A 24,899-nucleotide genomic window follows, 5' to 3' on the forward strand; every position below is an offset into this window, starting at 1 on the left:
CAATAGTTCTTACTTCTCTATTGCAATCATATTAAAATCAAAATCTATAAGGATGAAAACAATATCATCATTAATATATTATTATAATATTACTGAGCAAAAAAGATGGACAAGAGTACTTACTCCGATGATGATAGATGTCCGCCAACTAACGGACAACCCAATCATTTAACAGGGGAAAGACAGGAGTGATCACAAGGACCAACTAGACCGAAACATAAGGGCGGGAAACTGGGCAGTTCCATCCATCACATATACAAGAGCTGGCTGCAAGCGGCATCTCTTACCGATGTTGAAGTTCAGAAAGGTTTCAGCCTGAAAATGGTCCCAACTCTTGGGACCTTGGATTGACCCAGCCAAGCTCAAACCCCATCCAAAATCATCTTCGGGTGTATCAGACATGGTAACAGCCCATTGTAGATGTTTGGGATTTGATTTTTGCATCTCAAGCCAACCGCCAATTCTAGTACTCTCATCAAGCTCTGATTCCAGCATTACAGCAATTGATCCAGCCATGACATTTTCCTCTGTGTGTGTCTCAATGGGAGGAGAAGATGCCTCCATCACTGCTTCAGGACCTTTACGGCGGTTGAAAAGGCCAACTGGCACTGCTAGGGCTCCCAGACTGACCTGTTGACTTGATAATTTAGGCACTTGGTGTATGCCCATAAGAGAGAGTTTTGTGCTTCTTGAAAGCTGGCAGACAATTTGCCCAAAAGTGCCGAAAATACGTGTTATTCCAATAGAACCAGGTTGCATCCCCAGTACTGAGACAAATTGAGCCAAAGAAGCAACAACATTTGGTTTTCTCACCATTAGGCCAACGGCGCTGCCCCTATGTTCATTCAAAAGTGATGGTCCATGCGATGAGTAGTTAGTAAGACCTCCTCTCTGCCAAAAGCATATAAATTCATCGTTACCCCGTCGTTGAAAATCGGGAGCCAGACTTGAAAAATAGCAAAGACTTATATACAGGCAAAACACGGAAAGTAAAATAGAACAACTCCAACATTATGCTTAAAAGTTAATTTTGACACAACATTATGAATACACAAACAGGACCATCCTCGCTAATACAACCAATCTAATTAACCTTGACATGCAAAGAAAAAGTCATAGCCACAGAGAAAAAAGCACAAAAGAATATCACTAAAGACTCCTACTGTGCAACCAGGAACAAGTGACGCTCAAAAGAGTTGGCAAAAGAAACAAACAATTTGCAGAACCATCAAAAGGTTAAGATCATCACATCATGTTCACTTGCAGGCCATAAGCACTTACAAGTACATGTAACTGATTGATTATTTATTCTCATGCATACGAACTCAAATCACTGTATGGTAGAAATGATAAAACACAACCAATAAAAAAAGGTGTATATATCCAAAAATACCAGTGCTGGAACACAAACAAAACACCAAAGATAAAAATTACCAGATAGACTTTACCTGATAAAAAGAATTTGTAGCAACTCCAACATCCCTGCAGTGAGCTCCCATTGGAATTGCAATAGCAGAGAACCAGTCACTAATATTTGCGGCATAAAAGACTTTTGCTAGTGAAAGTGGACTGCCTAAAACATCACTCTGGCCTTTTTCACTGGCCACAAACTCTGCTACAAGAGTATCTTTTTGCCGAATGGTAGTCTCAAAAGTGAATTTAGAATGAATACCAGTACGGATTCCTGCACTGCTAATTGCATCATGTTTCTGTTGATCAACATTATCCATCATTAGTAAAGCCCCCAATACGTCAACTTCTCCCCTTATGTGTGTGCTGGTTTCTTGGAATGGACTTCCGTTGGAAGGCTTGTAGAAGGAAAGCACTCTCTCCACCTTGTCTTGTCTATCCCTAAGTTTCATAAGATCTGAAAATGCTTCTCGCTGCAAGCGCTTCAAAATTTCAATCTGAAAATCATATCATGGGAAGAGTTGTAAAGCTCCATCATACAGCTTGCCCCTACCTACGGGAGCAGCAAATTTGTCAAACTCAAAATAACGAAAAGCAAAACAGAGTGTGACAACTCAAAGATGACCATGCAATAGAATGTTTGCCAGCAGTACCTAATGTGTGTTAATTGGAATACTGGTAATGGGTAATGGTTCAACAATTTATTTTTTTATAGGCACTACACACACCTCTTTCTCAACCAGGACTCGAACATTATGCTTCCCGGCAAGAGACACCGCTCATAATAGCAACTAATGGTATCTACCCCTTTTGTGATCCTTGAGAACCAGTAAGTTATTCAAATTTTAAGAAAGAAGACATAAGTTTTTAACTTCCAAAAAAGAAAATGCAACAAGTATCCCACATGCTGAGCACTGTTTTTGGATTCTCATTAATCTCTCGATTAATCAGAAGATCCTTTCAAAGGATTCTAGTTTTTAGTGGCTTCTAACCAAAGGTAAATCACAGCACAAATACCAAAAGCATCTTGATTTTAAAAAATAGTAAATATCCAGTAGAAAATCATATAAGTTTGAACCAAAATTTCATATGGCTGAAGCAGCTGGGATTAAGCAATGCGATAGAAATTAGTGCAAACACAAGTGGCAAAGCTTGGTGGAAGGAGTTACCAAAGCACATGAAAAAAGGGAAGAAAAGCACTTTTACATGCCATCACCGCCAAAAAAACAGCCCAAAGAATAACAGGAGAGGAACCCCAGGCTTAGTTTCAATTCCAGTAGCCAATTCGGCAGTTCATGGACTTTGATCAATTAGCTTTATTTACAATTGTATCAACAATGTTAACAACTTGTATGCTATGGAATGTTGATAACATTTGTTCATTTGATTTTCTTGTACTGAACCTTTATCTTCGTTTACATAATTACATCCCAGAAGAGAGAAGTCCTCTTCATTGAGATGGTATCAACCTTAAGGGAAGGAATATCTGTATTTCAAATAGTCACCAGAAAAGAGGATGCCAATTTCAGCCAGATCAGAATAGTTTGACAAATAGGAATTAAAACACAAACCAAAAAGTGAACTCTGCGTGGCCTGTTCACCCAAAAATAACCAAACAACATAAGCTGGATAATAGTTCAATATTATATGGAGGCTATATCATGGCTGCAATTTAATGGTTTAAAGATAATCTGAAAACGGGTATTCATGCAATAAGAATAATTAATTGCAAATGAGCAAAGCTTGACAGGGTTCTGCTTAATTTAGAAAGATTCTCACTCCTCCCTCCTCCAAAGGTTACTCGTATAGTCAGGCTCGACTTGCAATTCCAAAACAGATTATACTTTTGATTGATTTTCTAAATACTTTATCATTGTAAACCAGTAGTGGACGACAATGGACATGGGCAGTGCACGAGGCTCCCCACAATTGTGGGGTCTAGGGAGGGTCAGATGTACGCAGTCACAACACATTTATTGTTGTAGGTAAGAATAAATCTAGCCGGGGTAGGGACATTGCCAGTTATGCTGCCTCTACAGCAAGGTCCTGGAGACTAGAGAGGGAGGGCTCGAGACAGACCTAACCTTTAGTATTTTACAAAATGGCTGCTCAGAGGCTTGAACTCGTGCGGGTGACACTGATGATCATTTTCAACGTTTTCTAGTAAGAAAATTGAAGGTAAATTCATGGAAAATGAACAGATATTTCACTCCACCCTTAAAATGCATTTAAGAAAATGTTTAAATCAGAATCCAGAAGCCACGATTTTTCCCCATAAATATACCAAAAACCTCTCCTAGCAAAGTTTTTTTTTTTTTTTTTTTTTTTTTCTCCCAATAAATATACAATGAATATGATCAAAACAAATCTAAGTAATATAAACAGAAAATTTATGAACAATATTAGGTCTAATGAATTTAAAGATCAAAGATGAGCATCAAAATATCTATTTTGCGGCGGTACAGCCTGTGCATATAAATATAGAGAATGATATATATATATATATATATATATATATAGAGAGAGAGAGAGAGAGAGAGAGAGAGAGAGAGAGATAGATAGATAGAAGATTGGGAGTACCGGATTGCGGCGCTTGGATTTGTCGTGCCAGTGAAAGACGCCGCTGGTAAAGTCTTGGGTCGATTTCGCAAACCCTTTCAGTTTATCGCCTACTGAAGCTAAGGGTTCCATTCCAAAACCCTTGCACAGAGAGAGAGAGAGAGATTATTTGAAACCCTATAAAATCAGATTTGAAAAGCTTCGAATTTTGAAATGAGAAAGCGGCAATCAACCAAAAGCAAAAATTGAGGCAATCGCGAGAAACTGAAGGCAAAGGTGTGAGATTTTTATCAATTTATTAGGAATGCCGATTTTTATTTATTTATTTATTTTCCCCCTTCTAGCAAGAAAATAAATGAAATGAAAATTTCTAAATAATTTAGAAGTAATTTTTCTTTTCTTTTAAAAAAATATTAAATAACTCACTTAAATTTTTTGAAAAAATTTTATAAGCTTACAATAATGTATTTATATTGTGATAAGTTTCATGCAATTGAAATTATAAAATGATACTTTTTCATGCTTTTTTTGAAAAAAAATAATAATTTAATTGCTAATCAAATGCACTTGAAAATTTACTTTCTTTTGTTCACCTCACTTTAGTTACTTTCCCTTTTTTATTTTTTTAACTACTACCTTTCATTTAACCAAATTGAACCTAATTGTAAATATGATTTGCAAAAGAAACTGATAGAGAGAAAACTCGGATGTCTTGCATTTTAACCCTTCCTAAATTATTTGCATTATTTGCTAATAATCTCTCATGTATAAGTAAATTACCAAGTAATTGAAAATGTTCCATGTCATCAAAGGAAATAAATAAGTAAATAAAATAAAATAAAAATCCTGATTGGTTTGAAAAGAGCAGTGATACATGTCAAAACTCAAACATCTTTACAGAGATAGTATACAACACACTGCAAATATTCAATACATTGGGTATTTGCGGGTATTTTAACCAGTGGTACTCCTTCTAATGAAATTTATATATTGTCTTTAAAAGCAGTGATACTTTAACCGATTTATTGCATTGAATTACTTAATCCAAAATTTTTATTAGTTATTTATGCATAATACAAGTAAGTGAAGGGATCTACTTTTTTATTTATTGTATAAATGGACTAATTAAAATAAGTATGTTTAGTAATTTACACAAATCGATACAATAATCATTTTTTTTTCTTTAATAATGAAGAAGTATGGAGTTTTCAATAGAAATGAAAAGTTTTCGAAGTATCCGGAGTATTGTATGCTTTATTTTTTCATTGACAAGAAAACTCACGCTTCCATTTGACTTTTTTTTATTTGAACTCTTAGCATCCATTAGACCACAAAATCCTTAAGCCTAAATGAATATTATATACTTCCTTCTCCATAATAAATTATTTGAATGTGTATACTAAAATATAGGGTAACAAGATACAAAAATTTAGCCCCGCTTAGTTTGTAAATCTAAAAACAGTACTCAGAAAACAGATAACAGTTTCTATAAAATAAAATAAAAAATGTTATTTGAGAACAAGTATTTTTATAACTGAATTTTCAGAAAATAGAACCAAAAAGAATTTTTGTACAATTTTCTGAGAACAGAAAACTATTTCTATAGTTACAAACTAAGTATATACCTAGTCTTTTATGCTGTTATCAACATTAGGTTGCTTTAAAATAATTTTATTATTTCTTTTCTTCCCCTTTACTCAAGTGGGACACTTCCTTAAAAAAAAAAATTATTAATTGCTGGGCTGCAAATGAACATTTTATTATTTTTTTTTCACCATGTAAAAATCATGTCAGTTTTAACTTGTTTGCAGGATCAGAAAGTTAGGCCCCGTTTGGAAAGCTTCAGTACCTCCCAAGGGTACACTGGGAATCGCCTCAGTAGTAGAGAGAACCCTAGAACAAGATGGACCGATTCTTATAAATTGTGTTCTCAGTGTTCCAAGTGTTTGGGCTGTTGTTCTCCATTCTACAGTGAAAAGTGGGCCTTGCACAATTTGAGAACACTTTGGAACATGATTTTTTTGTTCCGAAAATTGGCCCAAAAACTGAATTTGTTCTAGCACTGTTGGACACAATACAGCCCATACCAAACAAATTGGTGTCCTCAATAGTGCCCATTTGCACTGTCGGGAAGGGCATAGAACAAGATGGAACATACCCCAAACAGGGCCTAAGTCAGTTGAGTTTTAGATTACTTGGGCTCAACCCAAGATTAAGACGAGTGCCAAAATTGAGTTTGGGCTCCACTTATTATTATTTTATAAAAATTGGGCTCAACACGAGTTGAGTTGAATTTGATCATGTTTAATTACTAAACAATTTATAGAAACAATGTTTTCTCATGTGACATTTGATGGTTATCTAATATCTTCAAATAAGTCTTGAGAGGTGACATGAGAAAACGACAACATGCAAACAATCTATAGAAAAAAGCTTGTATAACCTAAAACTAAGAAAGATACAATTTGTTTGTTGAGGTGTTTTGAAAAAAAGTTATAGTTTGGCTCATTTTTGTAGCGAATAAAGTCAAATGACTCAAAATCAAACTTTAAAAACAGTGAGTCTAAACTGCTCTCGAACAATTAATCCAGTTCATTCTGCGTCAAGTTTTTTATTTCTTATTATAATTTTATCACTAAACATTAAATTTATAAATGTGAAGAGTTTATGGCTTTTATTACGGAGAAACTCTCTTTTAAGAACATAACACTCTGATTATAAAAAATTAGTCAATCTTTTTTAAGGGTTTGATTTGGGAAATCAAATATTCAAATATGTTATATATATATATAATCTTATATATATAGAGAGAGAGAACAAACTTACAAAGCACAAATTATTTTAAATCTAGTTTAGGAAAGGGAAAAAAAAAAAAAAAATTACAAACCATAAACACACAAGCCATAGGAAATTAAGACCAAAAAAGTAATTTTTCATTTCTTTTATTTTTTACTCCGTATTTATTTACAATTTTGAGAGAATACATGTTTAGTATTATAAAAAAATTACACACAAAAATTAAAATATAAAAATTTAGACCTGTGACATTTGCGAAAATCATGCAATCCTGTACGCAGAATTATAAAAGGGAGTATATGGATGAAATATTGACAACCTTAGGAAAATATCAAAAATATTTTTAATATAAAATAAGTAGTTTAAATTATTATTATTATTATTATTATTATTATTATTATTTACTTGGTCATTAAAAGGTAAGGAGAGAGTAGATTTGCGGATTTCCGGTAATACGTCCATTTGCTTTATAAGGACCCAAACGCGTGTTACAGCTTTTATATATATCTCCAAAGCGTGCCAGCAGCTGTTACATATCTCGAACGCGTGTTAAAAGCCTCTCGCTCTTCCATTTGCTCAAATCTCTCTTTCGCTCTCTCTTGCTCTCAGACCTAGGGTTAGGTTTTTCCAATCAATCCATCGATCCGGTCATGTCGTCGTCGAAGAAGATCACTCTGAAGAGCTCTGATGGCGAGACCTTCGAGGTCGACCAGGCGGTGGCTCTCGAGTCGCAGACCATCAAGCACATGATCGAGGACGATTGTGCCGACAACGGAATCCCACTGCCGAACGTCACCAGTAAGATCTTGGCCAAGGTCATCGAGTACTGCAGGAAGCATGTGGAGGCTCCCAAGACTGAGGATCGTGCCAACGGTGCTGTTGATGATGACCTCAAGACTTTCGAGGCTGAGTTCGTCAAAGTTGATCAGGCGACTCTCTTCGATCTCATTCTGGTGGAGTTTCCAAACCCTAATTTCCTTCTCATTATATAGATTTACATGCGTATATAACGACTGCTTCTTTCATTTTCTGTTGATTTGGTTCTGTATGGTTGAAGTAATTTCTGATTTAGGTTTTTTTGTTCTTGATGGTTTAATGGTGTTTCTTTTATTATTATTATTACTATTATATTTATTGCGTATTAGGGTTGGTTTTTTTTAAGTGTGATAATGATTTTGCCCTTTATAACGTTTATTTGATTGCACGACGAACACTGTTTGACCTAGTGAGGGTTTATTCAATGCGCTGTTCAACCGAGGAGAAAATTAAGGGAACTTTTGGTGTACTGCGTGTTTTGGTTTAAAAACCAAAAGTTAAAGTTATACGAGTTGAATTATTTGAAGGCCCACTGAGTGATCTCCCTCCCCTAATTTTGGTATATTCCTAGGGTTGATTGGAAAGATCTCTCTGCAAACAAAAATCTAAAGGCTTTTGTTGTTGTTATGATGAAAGATCATTATTCTTTTACATTTATACATATGCATACTCATATATTCAGTCGGTACCTATATCATTATTCGCATCCATAATGTGTCATGCCATATCTCATATGTAGCGCCCTATCTTCATTCAATCAAAGTCTTCTATTATTTAATTTGTTCTTTTAAAATCCCAACATCTCTAATTTTGAAATGGATGTTATCATTATTTTATTGTTTCACATGTGTAAAGTTATATATTGTGATTCGCCTCACAGACAGCGAGATGGCGCACTCAACTTGTATCAGTTTATTGGTCAGTATCACAATTCATTAGTTGTATTCGAATTGACGTAATTTGTATCTACATTGGGCAATACTTCTTGGTATCGGGCGATCCTGCGAAACATGGGAATATGTTGACATCTACATGCTTTGCAAATCCATCAGTCTGTGATTTAGTTTTACTATTCACAACTTTGGGAAGGAATATATTTTTGATTTGGTATTAGATTTCTTCTTGTACTACTTCAGATATGAATGGTTGTTATATACTTTACAGATTATTGTTTGAATTATGTCTGAAATCCAAGTTTTGACTTTTTTGATTTTTTGCCGTAGGGCCTCTAGTCCAATGGTATGATTTCTCCTCCCCAAAGAATGGAGGTTGAGAGTTTGAGTTCCACTAGGGACATATTGTGGATAATGAGTATTTTTTATTTATTTATTATTATTTCAAATGTTCTAGTGTCTCAGTCAGTTATCTAGATTTCTTTAATGATTATTCCAGTACTTTTCTCACTAATGTCTTAGTGTCGGTAAATGATAAATTTGATCATTAATGTTGTAGCATATTGAATGGGTGTAGCTCATTTTTTTTTTTTTTTATCTTTATTATACTCTCAAAGCCCCACTCTTAGTTGAAATATAGGTGACTATTGATTCCTTGAATTTTTTATTTTATTTTATTTTTTGCGTTGTCAAATATTTCTCTCATGACTGCACTGTCACTGTCCACTCAAGCAAACTCTTCCACCAATCCTGTTAGGAAGTTGCTTTACTCTTTGCATCATTGAATAATTACTCTGCTTTATAGTGCTCAATGTTGATTAATGCACTTCATATTGTTGATCTAAATTTTGTAAATTCTGAGCATTTTGGTTGCTACACCTGTCATCCTTACTATCTCCATTAGCATTAATGCAACACTACCACCAACATGAACCATTTCTGCTATACATTGTTGGCACAGTGTCATTTTTACTTTGTCATTTACATTGTCATCTGCATTATTATATCTATGATTAGGAAGTATTCGCTTGCCTGGTAGGATTAGGCTGGATTAGCTCTGTTCAATAAAAGAGATACGTGATACTGCCAACTAATATAAATAACACTGGGCTGATCTATCCTTAGTAAATTAATCATACGTCTGACATTAGATTAGGATTGCACTTAGGTTTGATTTTCTAATTTGTAGTGTAGTAGTCGGTTGTTTGGTTCACTTATTCCCGTGAGAGGAAAATAAGTCCCCCCCCCCCCCCCCCCCCCCCACCAAAAAAAAAAAATACTCTCAATATCATCATCAAAAGAGCAGGGCAACGAAACCAATGCTAGACTCAACATAAGGGTAAAATGCATTTAATCCTGCTTATAAAGTTTGATTATTCTTTAATCCTGTTTCCTGAACTTCAAAATATCGCACATTTTGTTCTACTTGTTTCCTAATAATTAGATGGTGCAAATTGAAATAAGCCCTAATTAGAAAAACTGAGCATGCTTGATGAATATTGGTGGGGTTATCATCTGGGTCATTTATGTTTCTTTCTTTTGGGTGGTGGTATGCTCTTTGGTTTCCCCTTGTATTGAACACCTTCTCCTGCCTTGGAAGTGAGGCCATAGAAAATATATAGCGTCACTAAGCAAGGACACATGTAGGCAAGGTTACTCATGTATAGTTTCTAAATAGTTTTGGCAGTGAATAATTTAGTTGGGCCAGATACGTTTAGCGTTGCATTTCTTTTAAATGCAAGAAATGTGGTTTTTTCTTTTGCATTGGCCTTGTATTGGTGAACAATAGGTTCCAATAATTGGATGTATCACGTATTATTGCTATTTTTTTTTTTTGGGGGAGGATGGGGCATCGTTTTTTTTTATTTTTTATTTTTTATTTTTTTTAATTGAGCATTTCTTTTGCAGGATCCATTTTTCACAAACTGTGCTGTAACATGTCCTCTTATTTATGAAGTGGCTGCCCTTGGTTTTTTCTTGTGATTTGTTTTCTGTAAAATTTGCTCAGCCTTCTGCTATGCTCATTGGAGTATGGGTTTCTCCTTAGTAACAGATTTTCTATATTGTTCTCAGTTGAAGATTTTAGCTATTGTTGATCTTTTAGCATCTGTTTTGAGAAGGTAATTAGATGGCATAGTGAGGATGATATTAAACTGTTTGAGGAAAGTGTATTAGCCTAATGAACACAATTTTGAATTTTGCCCTCCTACAAGATGCGTATGCTATATTTCATGTCTCACCCTATGCTGTCACTGCTTTTGTTCTGTCTCTTTCATGAATTTATGCTGTCACAAGGTATAGTTAGTTACTTGTACTTGGTGTTTGATTTCTAGGCTGCGAACTATCTGAACATCAAGAGCTTGTTGGATCTGACATGCCAGACTGTTGCAGACATGATCAAGGGAAAGACTCCGGAGGAAATCCGCAAGACGTTCAACATCAAGAATGACTTCACTCCGGAGGAGGAGGAGGAGGTTCGTAGGGAGAACCAGTGGGCCTTTGAGTGAAAGATGATATCTCAATGGCGGCTTTAGCTTTCTGTGGTAGTTTGGATTGCTGAAGATGTGGTTATTTCCATCACATCTTTTATGAACAATAACTATGTAGCTAGTAACTTGAAAACTGTTGGTAAAAGAACCTGGGGTCTAGTGCTCCTCTATCTAATATGGTATATTATGCTATTCCTTCCGTTGGTGTTTTATGCTTGTGCTTTTCAATTTGGTTGATGTGGGTGGAATGGTTGATGATGTTCAAAATATATGGGATAAACAGGACATCATGTGATATTGTGTCTTTTGCTTGTTGGCATGGCTAGGCATCCTAGTATTCCATTGTGGTCCAGCGATGCTGATGCTTTTTCCAGTTAACCATGTTTTTAACATACACGATCCGACTTTCTCCATTTCACAAAGCTAGGATTGATCAACTCATTCTTGCCATCGCTAGTAATAAATTCTTCTGTTGGTTCAGTGATACATCTGTTCCATCTAAATCTTCTCGTTCAATTAGGGACCAAATCTGCGTGGTTAACTTGATTGAAACATAATTACGAATTGACGAACTGGAAATGTTTTGAGCCATTTTTCGAACTATCTTTTGGCAATGCTCTGGTTAATTGCTAAAAAGTAGCAAAAGCTACTACTGATGAAGAGCAAAAGATACCCACCAAGCAAAGAGTTGTAGGTAGGATCAATGCTTTGATACCATGAAGAAATTGTTAATTGGTTAGAAGCTTCTTTCACTCTTATCAAATTACAAGCCTTGGTTCTCAATTTTATATACTTGGTTTTTTACAACCACCTGTAGATAAATAATCTGACTATAATTAGAATATTTAAAATTCAAAACTGATTTTTCTAGGTTTTTTGCATGTATATTTATTTATAGGTTATTAAAATTTGAGACGTAATTAGAATATTTAAAATTCAAAACTGATTTTTCTAGGTTTTTTGCATGTATATTTATTTATAGGTTATTAAAATTTGAGACGACCCGAAAAATCCGTGTAGTATGACACGGGTTGAGATACAGTGGGTTTTTCGGAACTTGGGCTTGGCGCAGATTAAGGTGTTAGAACCTTGGGTTTAGCGTGGGCTAACCCCCTACTATTGGTTATAGAGTAAAGTATAGAGAAAAAAAGAAAAAAAACAAAACGGCAATATAAAAAATTAGCAAGAAAGAGCCTCGATTTTTAAAACATGCATATAAATTCATGTAATTTGAAGATGTGTAGCAAATTGGCCCCTCATGGCCTATAATTTTTGACCAAAAAAAAAATTATATAAAAACCCAAAAATACATGCCCCTAAGAAACTATACATATTTTTATCGCACTCTTTGTTCTTGTATGATGTTAGCATTTAACTTGCTTCACTTCAAGAATTATTAGACACGGTGACACCTTTCCTTTTGTGGTACCTACCAAGCTTAATAAGCTCGACAGAGTATACTATAGATTATTCTTCTGTGAATTCACAGTACCGATGGTATAATCCAGGAACGCTACTAAAGATTGTGTTTGTTGTGTTCAGTCACTGCTTACAACAAATGGACTCCGGACTTTGTAGTGTTCGTTTGTCCATGTAATCGAACCGAAGACATCTCCCTCTGTCGGAGTTGCAGCAGTGGAAGAGAATGCTACTTCATAGCTCAGCTTCTTCATATTCTCTGTGAATTGCAATTTATCAGGTGTCACTTTGACATCCAAACCACGAGGTGCATCCACGGTTGCAATGTAAAGTGTTTCAGCCACATCCCCTACATTTGTAACAGTCCTGGTGATTTTCTTGCTCGCTTTGAAGTTGGCTATGGCTATTGAGGGGTAATTCATGTCCGAGATTAGATCACGACTAGGGTTGTTGGGGCAGGCGAACCCCACCGGAATATCTTTGGAGACGGCTTTTATGGTGGCCAAATCATACCCAAAGTTACAGAGAAATTGCAAGTAGTCAACATTGTTCGTCTCGTATACTAGTCCTGGCTGTAATGGTCCTGACGTGCTTACTTCCCCTGCACCATAATCGTAAGGTGTGGCTACCGATCCTGAATCTGTCATTATTGGATCTTTCAAATTGTTCGTTTGTATTGCTGTTCATGAATCCACAATGGAAGACATTAATGGTGGGTTGGTAACAAGTCTAGCTAGATTCAAGAATACTCGGAATTTGCTGGTAGATATCCTAACCTGTTGTCATGATGGCTGATCTGATTGCAGAGGGACTCCAGTTAGGGTACTGGGATTTGACAGTGGCAGCAATTCCGGACACATGTGGGCACGCCATGGAAGTCCCTGAAAGCACATTGAAAAGGGAGGGCTGCTTCCCCGGCAGACTCCCTGCCGTGTCATTCCCAAGCCATGCTGCAAGAATGTCCACTCCTGGTGCTGCTACATCAGGCTGCAACGATGTCAAACAACAAGCATTCGTCAATAACCCGAGAAAATCTTCCTTGCACCAAGAGTACCATGGAATCAGCTAAGATTGCATCTATTTCAGTTGAAGTTTTTCGCAATGTTTCATATAAAAACACAACTTAAAGAGAGAGGGACACAGAAAATTTGCCTTGAGAACGTTCTTTGTGCCGTATGAAGGGCCTCTGGATGAGAAGAAGATCACTCTAGGGGCTGGCTTATACTTTGTCACTGATACTGTTGGGAGTATTGTTGCCACTGGATTGCTTCATAAGTTTCCAAAACAGAGTGAGCACTAAATTGCTTTTAAACTTGAATTGTAAAATTTCTCAAGATATTCCTGGATTAGCATTACCTGGTTGAACTGGCATAGGAGACAATTTCCGAGGCATCCTTTGAAGTGATTACAGAAATTGGATCAGCTCCGTAAAAAGAAGACACTGCTCTTGCAACATCATCAATCAAAATCAATCCGATCCCACCCTTCTCGATCACTCCCGCTAGCTTCTCTTTGTCTGAATACATTCCGTCATCATTCTCACAAACAAGAATATTTCCCTTCACTTGGTTTTGGTCTAGTGACTCCGGGTAGCAGTGACTGAAAACTCGGCAACATTGTATTAGTTACACTTATGTCACCATGGGAGGTACCTGGGAGGGTTTAAAATTTGTTGTTTACTAGTTCTGTGGTTCAATATACCTTGCATCTTCGTCGTCATTGCCTTTAGCTTTCACAGAGGTGCCATTGATCAATGGGTACACAGGAGAATTTCCGATGTTGGAAAATTGTATGCCTCCTCCCTGTGTTCAAATAAAAATACCCAATCAAGCATCTTGTCATATAAGTAATCATACCACTTCATATCATCCATATTTCAGGAATATTAGACTATTTTTCATGATTACGAGGTTTAGGAGGACGACATAATACTTGTGTATATATTAGTTGCCCTATTGTACTGTATCGAATGGCTCATAGCGTGCACACACGTGTGCGCGCTCATTCGATGAACTACAACACTCGTAGTGTAATGTATGAATTATTTACCTTAATCACTTTGTTTCCACCCAACACAACATCTGACTCAAAATCACGGTCAATGGTGGTGGCAGCAATAGTAAAGATCCAGGGAGCTACATTGACAACGGATTCAGGGTCAGGGCCTTCATTCCCTGCAGAGCAGACCACCGTGATCCCTCTCTCCACCGCGTGGAACGATCCGATGGCGATCGGATCGGTATTGAAATCGGGCTCCAACCCCCCTGCTGAGCCAAGTGAGACTGATATTACATCCACCCCATCTTGAATGGCATCATCAAATGCTGCTAGGATAGCCGCTCCACGGCATCCGCTAGGCGAACATACACGATAGACTGCGATCCTCGACCCCGGAGACCCACCCTTGGCAGTCCCTTCGGCTAGGCCGTAGTACGATGCACCGGAAACCGGGCTCCCGGCTGCCGTTGATGCCACATGAGTGCCATGGCCAATTTGGTCCCTAGGCGTGTGTTCTTCCAATGATTGTGAGTCCGGGTCATTATAATATCTTGCCCCAATCAATTTTCTGATGCCGTTCAACGTTCAAAATCAAATACAGTAAATAAAATAAAAATATGGACATGTTGAGCTCAGTTCTTTAACAACTATGAAAAAGAAATCAAAATCAAAGGAGTATAAAGATTGTTCTATGTTTTCATTCAGTTTAACCGTCAGAACAAACGAATTTTTTAATTATTTTTGGTTGTTGCTCAATTTAGTTTTTGAGGCCCATTTGGAAAGGTCTTATAAGCCCAAGAAGTAATCCAGCCCAAAGAATACCTGGGCTGGGTGTTTCGCCCACAAAAAATAACTTGCATTATATGACATTGGAGAAAATATTATATAATACCAAACATGTTAAGTAACATTTGACACCTCAGCAAATGTGTCAAGGGTTAATTAGTCCGAAACAATGTAATAATCTCTTATGATGACAAGCATAGTGGTAGTTTCTAACTACCTGTTACAGTTGGAAGTGGTGAACCCTTTCCCTTCCATGCAAACCCCCTTCCACTGTGGCGGAATTGGTCCCATATCCTTGTCACTAAAACTCGCGGATTCCGGCCATATACCTGAATTCCATATTCAATATATATATATATATATATAAGCATGCGATATTGCAATATGTATATGATAATGATTAAGAGTTCTAGAACTCAGAAGTTCGACTGATTTATGTGAGTGAAGACTGACATCATCATGATGTCATTAATAGTCATGATGACATTAACTTTTACTTATATTAAAATAGACAGATATATCCTACCGTCTGACTCCTTATCATTATTAATAATATATATATATATATATATATATATATATATATAACTTGAAAGTATTAGTATAGTCTGAGGTTTACCTGTATCCACAATGCCAATTATAGTGTCTTTTCCTTGTGACAAGGAGACAGAATCTGGACTCGGGCCGGAGTCGATTTCTACAGAAGTTTGATATTTCAAAAAATCCCATGAACGTGTTGTGTGGAGTTGCAAGACAGGATCAGGAAACACTGATACAACTCCCGATGACTTGGCCATTGAATGTGCCTCCTCCTCGGTCAAACGAGCCGCGAATCCTAAGAAACTTTGTTTGTAGCTGTGTACTACTGAATTTTTTTTCCTGAACCAATTGTTTAGATAATATAATCATTAATTAAATGCATGTTAGATCAAAAATTGCATATGCAAATGCATGTGAAGACTAGTAATACATATTAAAAGATAGAATACAATGAATAGAGTTAGGTGTTGGGAGTACTGTTACTTTTCTGAAGAATTCAACCAACATAATGGAATTTGGACACGCGCAATATAATGGAACCAGCAGGCAAAATGATAGCATGACAAAAAAGTTGTTTGCTTTCATGAATCATGCTTAATTTGTTATAATGCTTATGGCACTGTGCTCTCTATGTCACACACACAAACACAGTATACATATATATATATGTGTGTATATATGTATTTATATTAACCTTCTTAACAAAGAGCCCAGAAGCTCGGCATGGTCGTCGATCCTCGATGAAGCTGCAGCTCCCATGTAGACGATATAAACGCGGTCGGTATGCGATTGAGCAAATGAGTAGTGAAGGAAGAGAGAGATGAAGCAAAAGAAGGAAATAGAAAGGCTTTTCATGTTTCTTGTGAGTACTAAAGTACAGTTGCAGTATATGCTACAGTGGTGGTTATATTGAATACAGAGAGAGATCTAGCTCACTGCTCATCTGCCTTGTCCTTCATATATATATATATATATATATATAGAGAGAGAGAGAGAGTAGTATAAGTCTACAACATTAAAATGGTATTATGGCAATTAATAATAAGATTGATTTGGTGGTGAAAGAAGTGAAGTTATCTTGGCTTGGTTAATGTGGGTGGGTTCTGCGTATGCGCACTGCACGGTACTAGTGAGGATTATCCAAAGTGCGCAATTGGTTAATCATCTAATACCATCAAGAGACGGGTTTGGAACGGTGGTGGAGGCGGCGGTGGTGGAGGCGCTAGTGATGTATATATATGTAAATCTAATATCTATCTTTGTCAACATCCATAAACTATATGTGTGTATATATATATATACACACACATGTATTTTAAGGTAACGAAGAATCAACCACTCGGAAGCCAAACTTAAAATCATCAATGTACTATTGGGTATATCCGTAAAAATATTTGGACAATAAAAAGTTAAAAAAAAAAAAAAAAAAAAAAAGGTAAATTCCAATTATTGAAGTTTGTCAATATCCTCCATAAACCCTTCTTGATTTCATTTTATTTTATCTTCCCTTTTAGGGACGAGAGGTCCATCTTGATAACCGTAGCATGTTTTGCAAATATAAGGAGGGTAAAATTGACTTTTTATTCATTTTATGATGGGAATCACATAAACCACAACATCAAGAGGTAAGTAGAATTATAGATCTAAGATTGAGTTTTGTATGAAATATGAGAAAATTTTACCCTAAAAAGAGTTAGGTCATTTGCTAAAAACTCCTTGTACTACACAAATTTTACAAGTTACCTCCTAAAATGCAAAATGCCCTCTTAACTATTAAAAATGTTGCAAAATTCCTTCCTCCAGAGGGCAAATTGTAATGGTGGAGTACAATTTATAAAATTCTTTATAATATTAGAGTTTTATTTGCAATTACCCTAATTTTATGTATTGGAATATCGAATCAATACTTTGTATTTGAAATTAAAAAAATTTTATTTTAAATTTTATACTAAATTTTCTTTGATTGGACACATACTTAAAAATTAGGCTTATTATGTTCAATCCACCCTTTTTTTTATTATTATCGGAGTCAACATCTGTCCATAAATTAAGGCAACAGATTTAGCAACTAACTACCCACGTCATTTTGATGGGATGATAGTTTTCATAAATGGGAACGTGAATTTGGAAGTGAAGTGGCCTTTTCCTGGCCATTTGATTAGTAGAATTGAATGGTCAACTGATGTCGGTGAACACAATGGTGATCAATTGTGGGGTAGAGATTTCGGGTTTGAAGTCTGCATCAGAGGGCTATAGTGTATCTGTTTTTTGGTGGGTATTGTAATGGAGAGTACTCTTCACCATGTGGTGGTGCATTGAAATGATTGGGACCCACTCTATACTGGGGGAATTAGATCTTTTTGACAAACACTATGGAGGCCATTTGGGCATGATGCTTCAACGATCATCACACACTTTTGTGTGTGTGTGTGTGAGAGAGAGAGAGAGAACGGGATCTCAAAAGTAATGACATGTGGAAATCACTCTCCTCCTTAGTGCACGCTCACTACATTTAATCATTTTAATTCATTTGACACCAGAAACCAAAGTCATCAAATGGGGCAACAACCAAGGATTGGTGTTGGGAGGTATTGGGAACCCTATTATGTAAATGAACCACCAATCTCCAAATTCTCAATCTTCCCCTTCCGTGGGTGATCCATCAATCAATCATAGTGGGCGGCTGCGTTTGCTTCTATGGTGGCAGTAGGGCCCATGGATATTGGCTTCCACTTTTGCTCTTCTACAAATTTGGAATTTATTATTATTATTATTACGGTCTAAAATTGAAATATGCTCGAAGTAGGCTCCAACTCCGACCTATTCGAAGTACAACTCAAATTGTACCCATCACATGAAATGTTCAATTATATTTAACTCAAAGTCGATTTTTAACTTTAACTATTTAACCCAAGTTCAGTTTATTCTTAATTTTTAGAATGGTATTTTCAACTCATAATAAGATTTTGGGTTAAAAAATGAGGTTAATTCAGGTTGCCTAGTGCCCACATGACGAATCTCCACACTCAAAATTTAATATGTGTATTTTGAGTTAGTTTCATATTAGATTAATCCTAAGCATAAATTTTTTTAAAAACAAATAAATTCTTAAAAATTAATTATTCAAAGAGTTAACATATAATAAATTAAGATTTAAATAAAGAAAGTTAAAAAGAAAAATATGATCATAGTTTAAATATTATATATAATATATTTAAATAAAATTAGAATTCAGATTCGGGCTGAGCTTGAGTTAATGACACTTCAACTTAAGCCTAATGCTAATTAAGTTCGGATTAATATTTTTCAACGTAGATTCAACCTTATTTGTAAAAATAATTACCCAAATCCGTGAAAGAATGGACTTAGCTCATATTGACTTCGGGTTAACCTACCTAAGTTAACACGAAATGGATTATAAACCGAAAGACTATCATACCGATGAAGTTTTTCTTAAGATGTAACCACAAAAATTTATTGAGGACTCATTTCACCTTATCACACATAAATTTTATTGAGTGAAAGAGCATCTGGCCAACTTCAATTTAATTTCAACAGGACGCAACCTTAGTTATAAAAATAGTTGCCCAAGTCCGTGAAAAAATGGGCTGGGCTCAGATTGACTTCGGGTTGACCTGCCTAAGTTACACAATTACACTCATACTCTACGTGAATTATTGAGGACTCATTTCACCTTATCACAGCACATAAATTTTATCAAGTGAAAGAGCATCTGGCCAACTTCAATTTAATTTCAAAAGGTGGGATCCTTTAATCAATGAACTTGCATTTTAACCATCCAATATTTTCATAGAAATTTAAGTACACAGATCAAATAAACACTTTAAGAAAATTCCAAATCCAATAAATCTCTTTTCAACCCCCATGGTTCATGTGATAAAATGAAATTACATGGTCAGAAATTTATTGTGATGGCCCTTTTGAGTGTCTCAAAAAAGATTTTATGACAAATGTAATTTTCAATTTCTTCTAGTAATTAAAGAATTTACACCCAACTCAACAAACATCTGCTATGCATCAATAAATCCCTTTTTTTTTTTTTTTTTTTTTGTTTTGCTGGCATGTAACTCGTACACTCAGATGTTCTTTTCTAGCTACACTTAAATTCTCGACCTTCTCTATTTTGGAAGAAGAGAACGTGGTTCACCCAAAATCAGGGTTACATCATCTGATTGCGTCCCAAAATTAGGGTTACAGAAGATATATACGTGATTCACTCAAAATCAGGGTTACATCCACGGATGAGAAGAAATTTACTATATATGTAAAGATATTACAATAATAGAGAATTTCAACACTGGACCATGCACACAAACTCTTGACCGAGTTTTTCGTGTACGCCACGAGATTCCGTCTCACTATCAGTGTTCACTCTACCAAACCCGTAACTCACCCCTACCATCAACATACTCCCTCATGAGGCTACATCTCTCTCAACTCAGAACTCTCAACAATAGCCTAAGTGTCTATTTATAGAGTCACATACCCAATTCCTTTGTGGACAAAGAATTACAATTTCTTAGAGCCCAATTCACGTCTCTATAAGAAGTTACCATAAAATTACACTCTAAAATAGAAACTAATAATAATGGGAATTTGAGACATAATTCCTAACAGTTGGAACACAACTTAAGAACTTAACATGTTAAGATTTTATTGTTATTTTTATTTTTACAGCAGATTAAGGAGAGGGAGGATTGAACTAGAATTCCCATTCAGCCCTTTGAGATCTCCAGTCCGCAGTGAATGCCTTTGCCTCGTAATGGAGGTCCTGCAATGTGATAGGAGGAATAACAACATCCTTCCATTACAATTCTTCACAAAAGGAAATTCGGGCTGTGATTAGTGTTGAAAGAAACCTAAATCACTGATTATGTATAGACTCATTTAATGCATGTATGCACAAGTAATCTCATTTCAATGACACCACTGGGCTCGACCCGGGCTGTATTACCTCTCTTCCCAGAGAAGAGGTGAGGGTTCGAAGCCCGTGAGGGGCATTGTTTAAGTGCATGAAGAGAGGTGAGGATTCGACCCCGTGAGGGGCATTGTGTAAGTGCTTGTGTTGTTTACCTACCTTGTGACAGCCGAGACAGCCGAGAGCCGTCTCACTCACATTGGCTGTGAAAAAGACCGTACCAACCATCCAAAGAAGAACCAGAAGCACCGGAAAATTTTCTTCCTCCTGCATTTTATTAATTTCATTTGCATTGTGATTATAAGGAATTCAGAAATTAAAGTTGCACACCAGCTAAAAACACTTAAGCATAGCAGCAAGAATTTGAAAAGAAAAAGACCGGAACCAGACACTTAAGCCAAAAACCTGTCACATATATTGCAAGGTCTATCAAAAGAACAATTCAGCATGTTAACTGTTTACTACAAAAGGAAGAGAAAATAAGAACAGAACCATCTTATAAAAACGCTTTACATGATCAGCAACATCATCAACCAAGCAAATTTATTCACGGAAAATTGGTTTGAAAAGGACAAGAGTTGACATGATCATCAACATCATCAACCAAGCAAATTTGTTCACGGAAAATTGGTTTGCAAAGGATAAGAGTAAAATGGGACCTAATTTTTTTCAGCCTTGGCATCCTCTTCATTCATCTTCTTCTCCCACCTTCTCTTTCTGTAATCTGCCAACATTTGAGGCATTTTCTGCATTAATTCAGCAGTAGTAGCCCGATTCTGTGCTACTATCCTATCACACTTGTGCCCTTTCCTTTTGGTTTTCATCTCTTTCCTTTCTGGATCGTATGTCCAATCTTCTCCAGCAACTAGAACTACTTTGCGGAGACAGGCTCGATGGCGCGCACTGATGCCAAGACGTTTCCATGCACCAAGCTCCCAGTAACCCCACACACCCTTAGAGAGCTCATCCTTGTACCTTGCCAACTTCTCTTGCCATGGATACTGGTACTCTCCAACTGCTTTTGCTACAGACTTAACTGATTTTCCGGTCATCATCTTCCGATATTCTGCATAAGAAATATTAAGTGTTCTAAGACTTACTAGCAAGTCAAGTTTTATTACTTAGAATACAAGAAAACAAAGAAAGAATGATAACATGCTCTATCAATAGAGAGCTGCTTGAAAGTCCGAGTGTTTTCCAGTGAGCACGTAAATTAGGCATCATTTAAGATGCATCATCTGATGAAGCAATCTTTCAGCATGTTCACATTCATGATTTCCACTTATCACTCTACTTATTTCAGCCTAAGTATCTGCCTTGTAATAATTGGCAAACCACATCTAAGCCAAGCCCGTTAACCAAGAAAAGGAAGTACAAGAGAAACCAACTATTTTTTTCCCTCACCCTCCACACCCCAAAAACAAGAACAAAAAGGACCAAAGATAAGTTGCATCTTAAGAAAGAAGAACAACTTCAACTTTTTTTTTTTTTTTTTTCCCTTCTTGAAATTCATGCACCCACTTTCTCCCTATTAGAACTTGACTAAAACAAGTACAGGATGTAACAAGTAATATTATGGAACACAACCATTAAGATGAAAAACGTCACCAGAAAGGTTTAGAAGCCAAAAATAATCACAAACAGTGGTAATGTTTCTGAGTTATTGAATGCCAAAGATCGGTAATGAATACGATTGAAGGGGAAACCAAAGCATACCTGATAAAGGAAGACACTTCTGTCCTAGCGTGTTACACTAATTAAAGGAAGACACTTCTGTCCTTGATGATTACTGGGGCTATAAAGTGAACCAAACCACTCAAGTTTGGTTCATGATTGACATGATTAGAAGCATGTTCGAGATAAGCTAGTAAGATAAACAAGCCAGCTCATCATACTGCGACTTTAGTATCCAGATTGGCTCAAATTGATTCAATAAGCTACTAAGAATCTAGGAATACACAAAAAAGACAATCTAGTCAAGATTGGCTTATTTAGATGCTTGTTTAAGATAGGCTCAAGAGAAAAGGCCAGCTTGATCATATTTTTTAAAGCATTAATTTTTTGAGCAGAGTCAGAGCAAGACTCAGCTTGGCTAGTTCAAAGCCAATAATTTTCCAAATATAAAGGACAGATCCACCTACTTGGCTATTTATAGTAAGAAATGCATGTAATACAGAAATACCACACACTGTATCACAAGTTATGTTCTTTTGCAGACAAGGAATAAACATTCATCATTGAGACATTTTGACAAACACCATAACTACACACCTCTAAAATATAAAATCCAAATTCCACACAGTAGAGAGGTGGTGAATGCACTTCACTTTTTTTTTTTTTTTTTTCTCTCTCTCTCTCTCTCTTTAATAATACCGATAGATTTAGCTACGCAGATTCAAGGTCTTCAATTTCGGTCAGAAATAGAAAAAGAACATATTGATCAAGCATTTATTTTCCTTCATTTCTACTCAGTTTTCTCAACGACCAAACAGAACAATAATCTCTCAAAACATTTCTAATCAGTGGATGGTTGAGAGATAAAGTAAAAGACAGTTCAGAGATTTTAAGAAATCCAATAAGAAAACTGACCTTGTGGGGATAAATCTGTGAGAACCAAAAAAAAACAAAGAGTTCCCCAAAAGGAGATAGACCTAAATACTCATTCGGCCCAATCAATTAAAGTCTGGACCTAAATTTACCAAGGTCTCCGCCATTTTTCATGGGTTGGGCTTGTTTGCAAAATAGACACCACATGCCTTCTTATTCGTGCTGCTTCAGTAAATCACTAATACAATTTATGTTATGTTGGAGAACACCGAATTCATCACTTGAATTTAGAATTGAATTTTTTTTTTTTTGTTAAATATGGGCGAATTGCAAATAATCCCCCTTGATTATTAACCCATTGCGAAAAACTCCTCTTATGAATATTTTTGACAAAAAAACTCCCCTCAACTATCCGTTTAAGTAATTGTTTGATAGATTTTTTTAGATGAAATTATCCCTTAACAAATTATTGTTCAGTCAATAAAATCATATTTAAGGTACGAAGAATAATCCTTTAAGTGGTAACTTCGTCCAAAAAAATTTCATCAGACAACCACTTAAACGGATATTAGTTAAAAACACCCCCTTGAAATAGTTGAGGGAATTTTTTTGCCAAAAATATTCATAAGGAAAGTTTTTCGAACTGAATATTAATAAAGAGTAATTTTTTTGCAATTCCCTATATATATATATATATTTTTAAGAATTGTACCAAACCCCCAGCAAGCAGCAAATATATATTTTTAAGAATTGTACCAAACCCTCAGCAAGCGGCAAAGCTTTTTTTTTTTTAGGTAAAAAAGCAGCAAAGCTTTGCTCATAATGAATATTATTAGTTGGTCTCCTGAATTGAATATTTCGAGATCCAATCACGAAACACCTTTTTGAGAATCATTTCTTTAGATTTTAATTTCAGATTATTAGTTGGTCTCCCAAATTGAATATTTCGAGATAGACCCCGTGGCACATAATACATGTCTCCCAAGTCTAAACACATACCAATTAGTTAAAAAAAAAAAAAAATTAATTACACTAATCTTTTTTAAAGTTTGGACAAATTATAATTTACACGAGTAAAATATTTCAATAATGTCCTTATATTATATTGCATCTGATACACAAGAACGACAAATTTACCATTTTATAAAATTTGATCAACAATAAAAATTAAAATAATAAATAAGTAACTTCAACATAATCTTGTGGAACACGAGAAAATAAATTTTGAGTGAGCTGGAGTCTACCACGTTATTATTATGCTCATCAAAATAAAATATATAATGTATTCTGATTGGATGACCATACTAATAACATGATATAACTGACTTACTCAATACCTATTTGTAGAACAAATTTAGTCTAACCGGCTTTCCAACCTACTTCTCTTACCCTCAAGGTAAGAAGTGATTACCGACCCACTCATGAGAAAAAAATTTATTAACCACATTTTACCGTCAATTATTTTTAATAATTTCCTTCTTTTTTTTTTTCTTTTTTTTTCTTTTTTAAGCACCAATCTTTTTGTTGTCGTCATGTCGTGTAATGATCATTGTTAACGTGCGTTAATTGATTGTTACTTACTACTTACTACACATTTCTTTTAGGAAAATCAATAATCATATAGTCACATTATTATTATTATTATTATTTTGTTAATTTTCTAAGACGGAGGTTGTGATATCTCTCTTATATCAGATTATCAATTAG

At 35.6% G+C, this 24,899-nt stretch overlaps 4 protein-coding genes across 7 annotated transcripts; 1 reads left to right on the top strand and 3 right to left on the bottom strand.

Moving 5' to 3' along the window:
- Positions 1-45: 45 nt before the first annotated feature.
- Positions 46-4,267, bottom strand: LOC132278836 (uncharacterized). Of its 2 annotated transcripts, none has more exons than XM_059780733.1 (3): positions 3,991-4,267; positions 1,449-1,907; positions 46-891 (listed from the first exon to the last, which is right to left on the bottom strand). In XM_059780733.1, the coding sequence occupies exons 1-3, from the start codon at positions 4,099-4,101 to the stop codon at positions 193-195; spliced, it is 1,269 nt and encodes a 422-aa protein (XP_059636716.1). In that variant the 5' UTR covers positions 4,102-4,267; the 3' UTR covers positions 46-192. The 2 variants fall into 2 exon arrangements, with proteins under 2 accessions (XP_059636716.1, XP_059636717.1); XM_059780734.1 differs by having other exon boundaries at positions 1,449-1,963; positions 3,991-4,103.
- Positions 4,268-7,291: 3,024 nt separating this feature from the next.
- On the top strand, positions 7,292-11,162 carry LOC132275876 (SKP1-like protein 1B). Its single transcript, XM_059777046.1, has 2 exons — positions 7,292-7,718; positions 10,808-11,162. Exons 1-2 carry the CDS (start codon positions 7,416-7,418, stop codon positions 10,979-10,981), a joined length of 477 nt encoding a protein of 158 aa, XP_059633029.1. The 5' UTR covers positions 7,292-7,415; the 3' UTR covers positions 10,982-11,162.
- Positions 11,163-12,241: 1,079 nt separating this feature from the next.
- Positions 12,242-16,902, bottom strand: LOC132275875 (CO(2)-response secreted protease-like). The gene is made up of 9 exons (XM_059777045.1): positions 16,401-16,902; positions 15,786-16,045; positions 15,384-15,495; positions 14,432-14,948; positions 14,084-14,184; positions 13,739-13,981; positions 13,535-13,649; positions 13,159-13,369; positions 12,242-13,061 (listed from the first exon to the last, which is right to left on the bottom strand). Exons 1-9 carry the CDS (start codon positions 16,559-16,561, stop codon positions 12,502-12,504), a joined length of 2,280 nt encoding a protein of 759 aa, XP_059633028.1. The 5' UTR covers positions 16,562-16,902; the 3' UTR covers positions 12,242-12,501.
- Positions 16,903-21,037: 4,135 nt separating this feature from the next.
- On the bottom strand, positions 21,038-23,602 carry LOC132278580 (uncharacterized). 3 transcript variants are annotated; one of them, XM_059780401.1, is made up of 2 exons: positions 23,235-23,602; positions 21,038-21,711 (listed from the first exon to the last, which is right to left on the bottom strand). In XM_059780401.1, the coding sequence occupies exon 2, from the start codon at positions 21,698-21,700 to the stop codon at positions 21,305-21,307; it is 396 nt and encodes a 131-aa protein (XP_059636384.1). In that variant the 5' UTR covers positions 21,701-21,711; positions 23,235-23,602; the 3' UTR covers positions 21,038-21,304. The 3 variants fall into 3 exon arrangements, with proteins under 3 accessions (XP_059636384.1, XP_059636385.1, XP_059636386.1); XM_059780402.1 differs by lacking the exon at positions 23,235-23,602 and adding an exon at positions 22,917-23,221; XM_059780403.1 differs by lacking the exon at positions 23,235-23,602 and adding an exon at positions 22,254-22,895.
- Between the last annotated feature and the right edge of the window lie 1,297 nt (positions 23,603-24,899).

Source organism: Cornus florida, unplaced genomic scaffold (genome assembly GCF_030987335.1).
Source record: "Cornus florida cultivar Cherokee Brave unplaced genomic scaffold, ASM3098733v1 CherokeeBrave_3.0.0_Hap2_Chr10, whole genome shotgun sequence".
Taxonomy (NCBI): Eukaryota; Viridiplantae; Streptophyta; class Magnoliopsida; order Cornales; family Cornaceae; genus Cornus; species Cornus florida.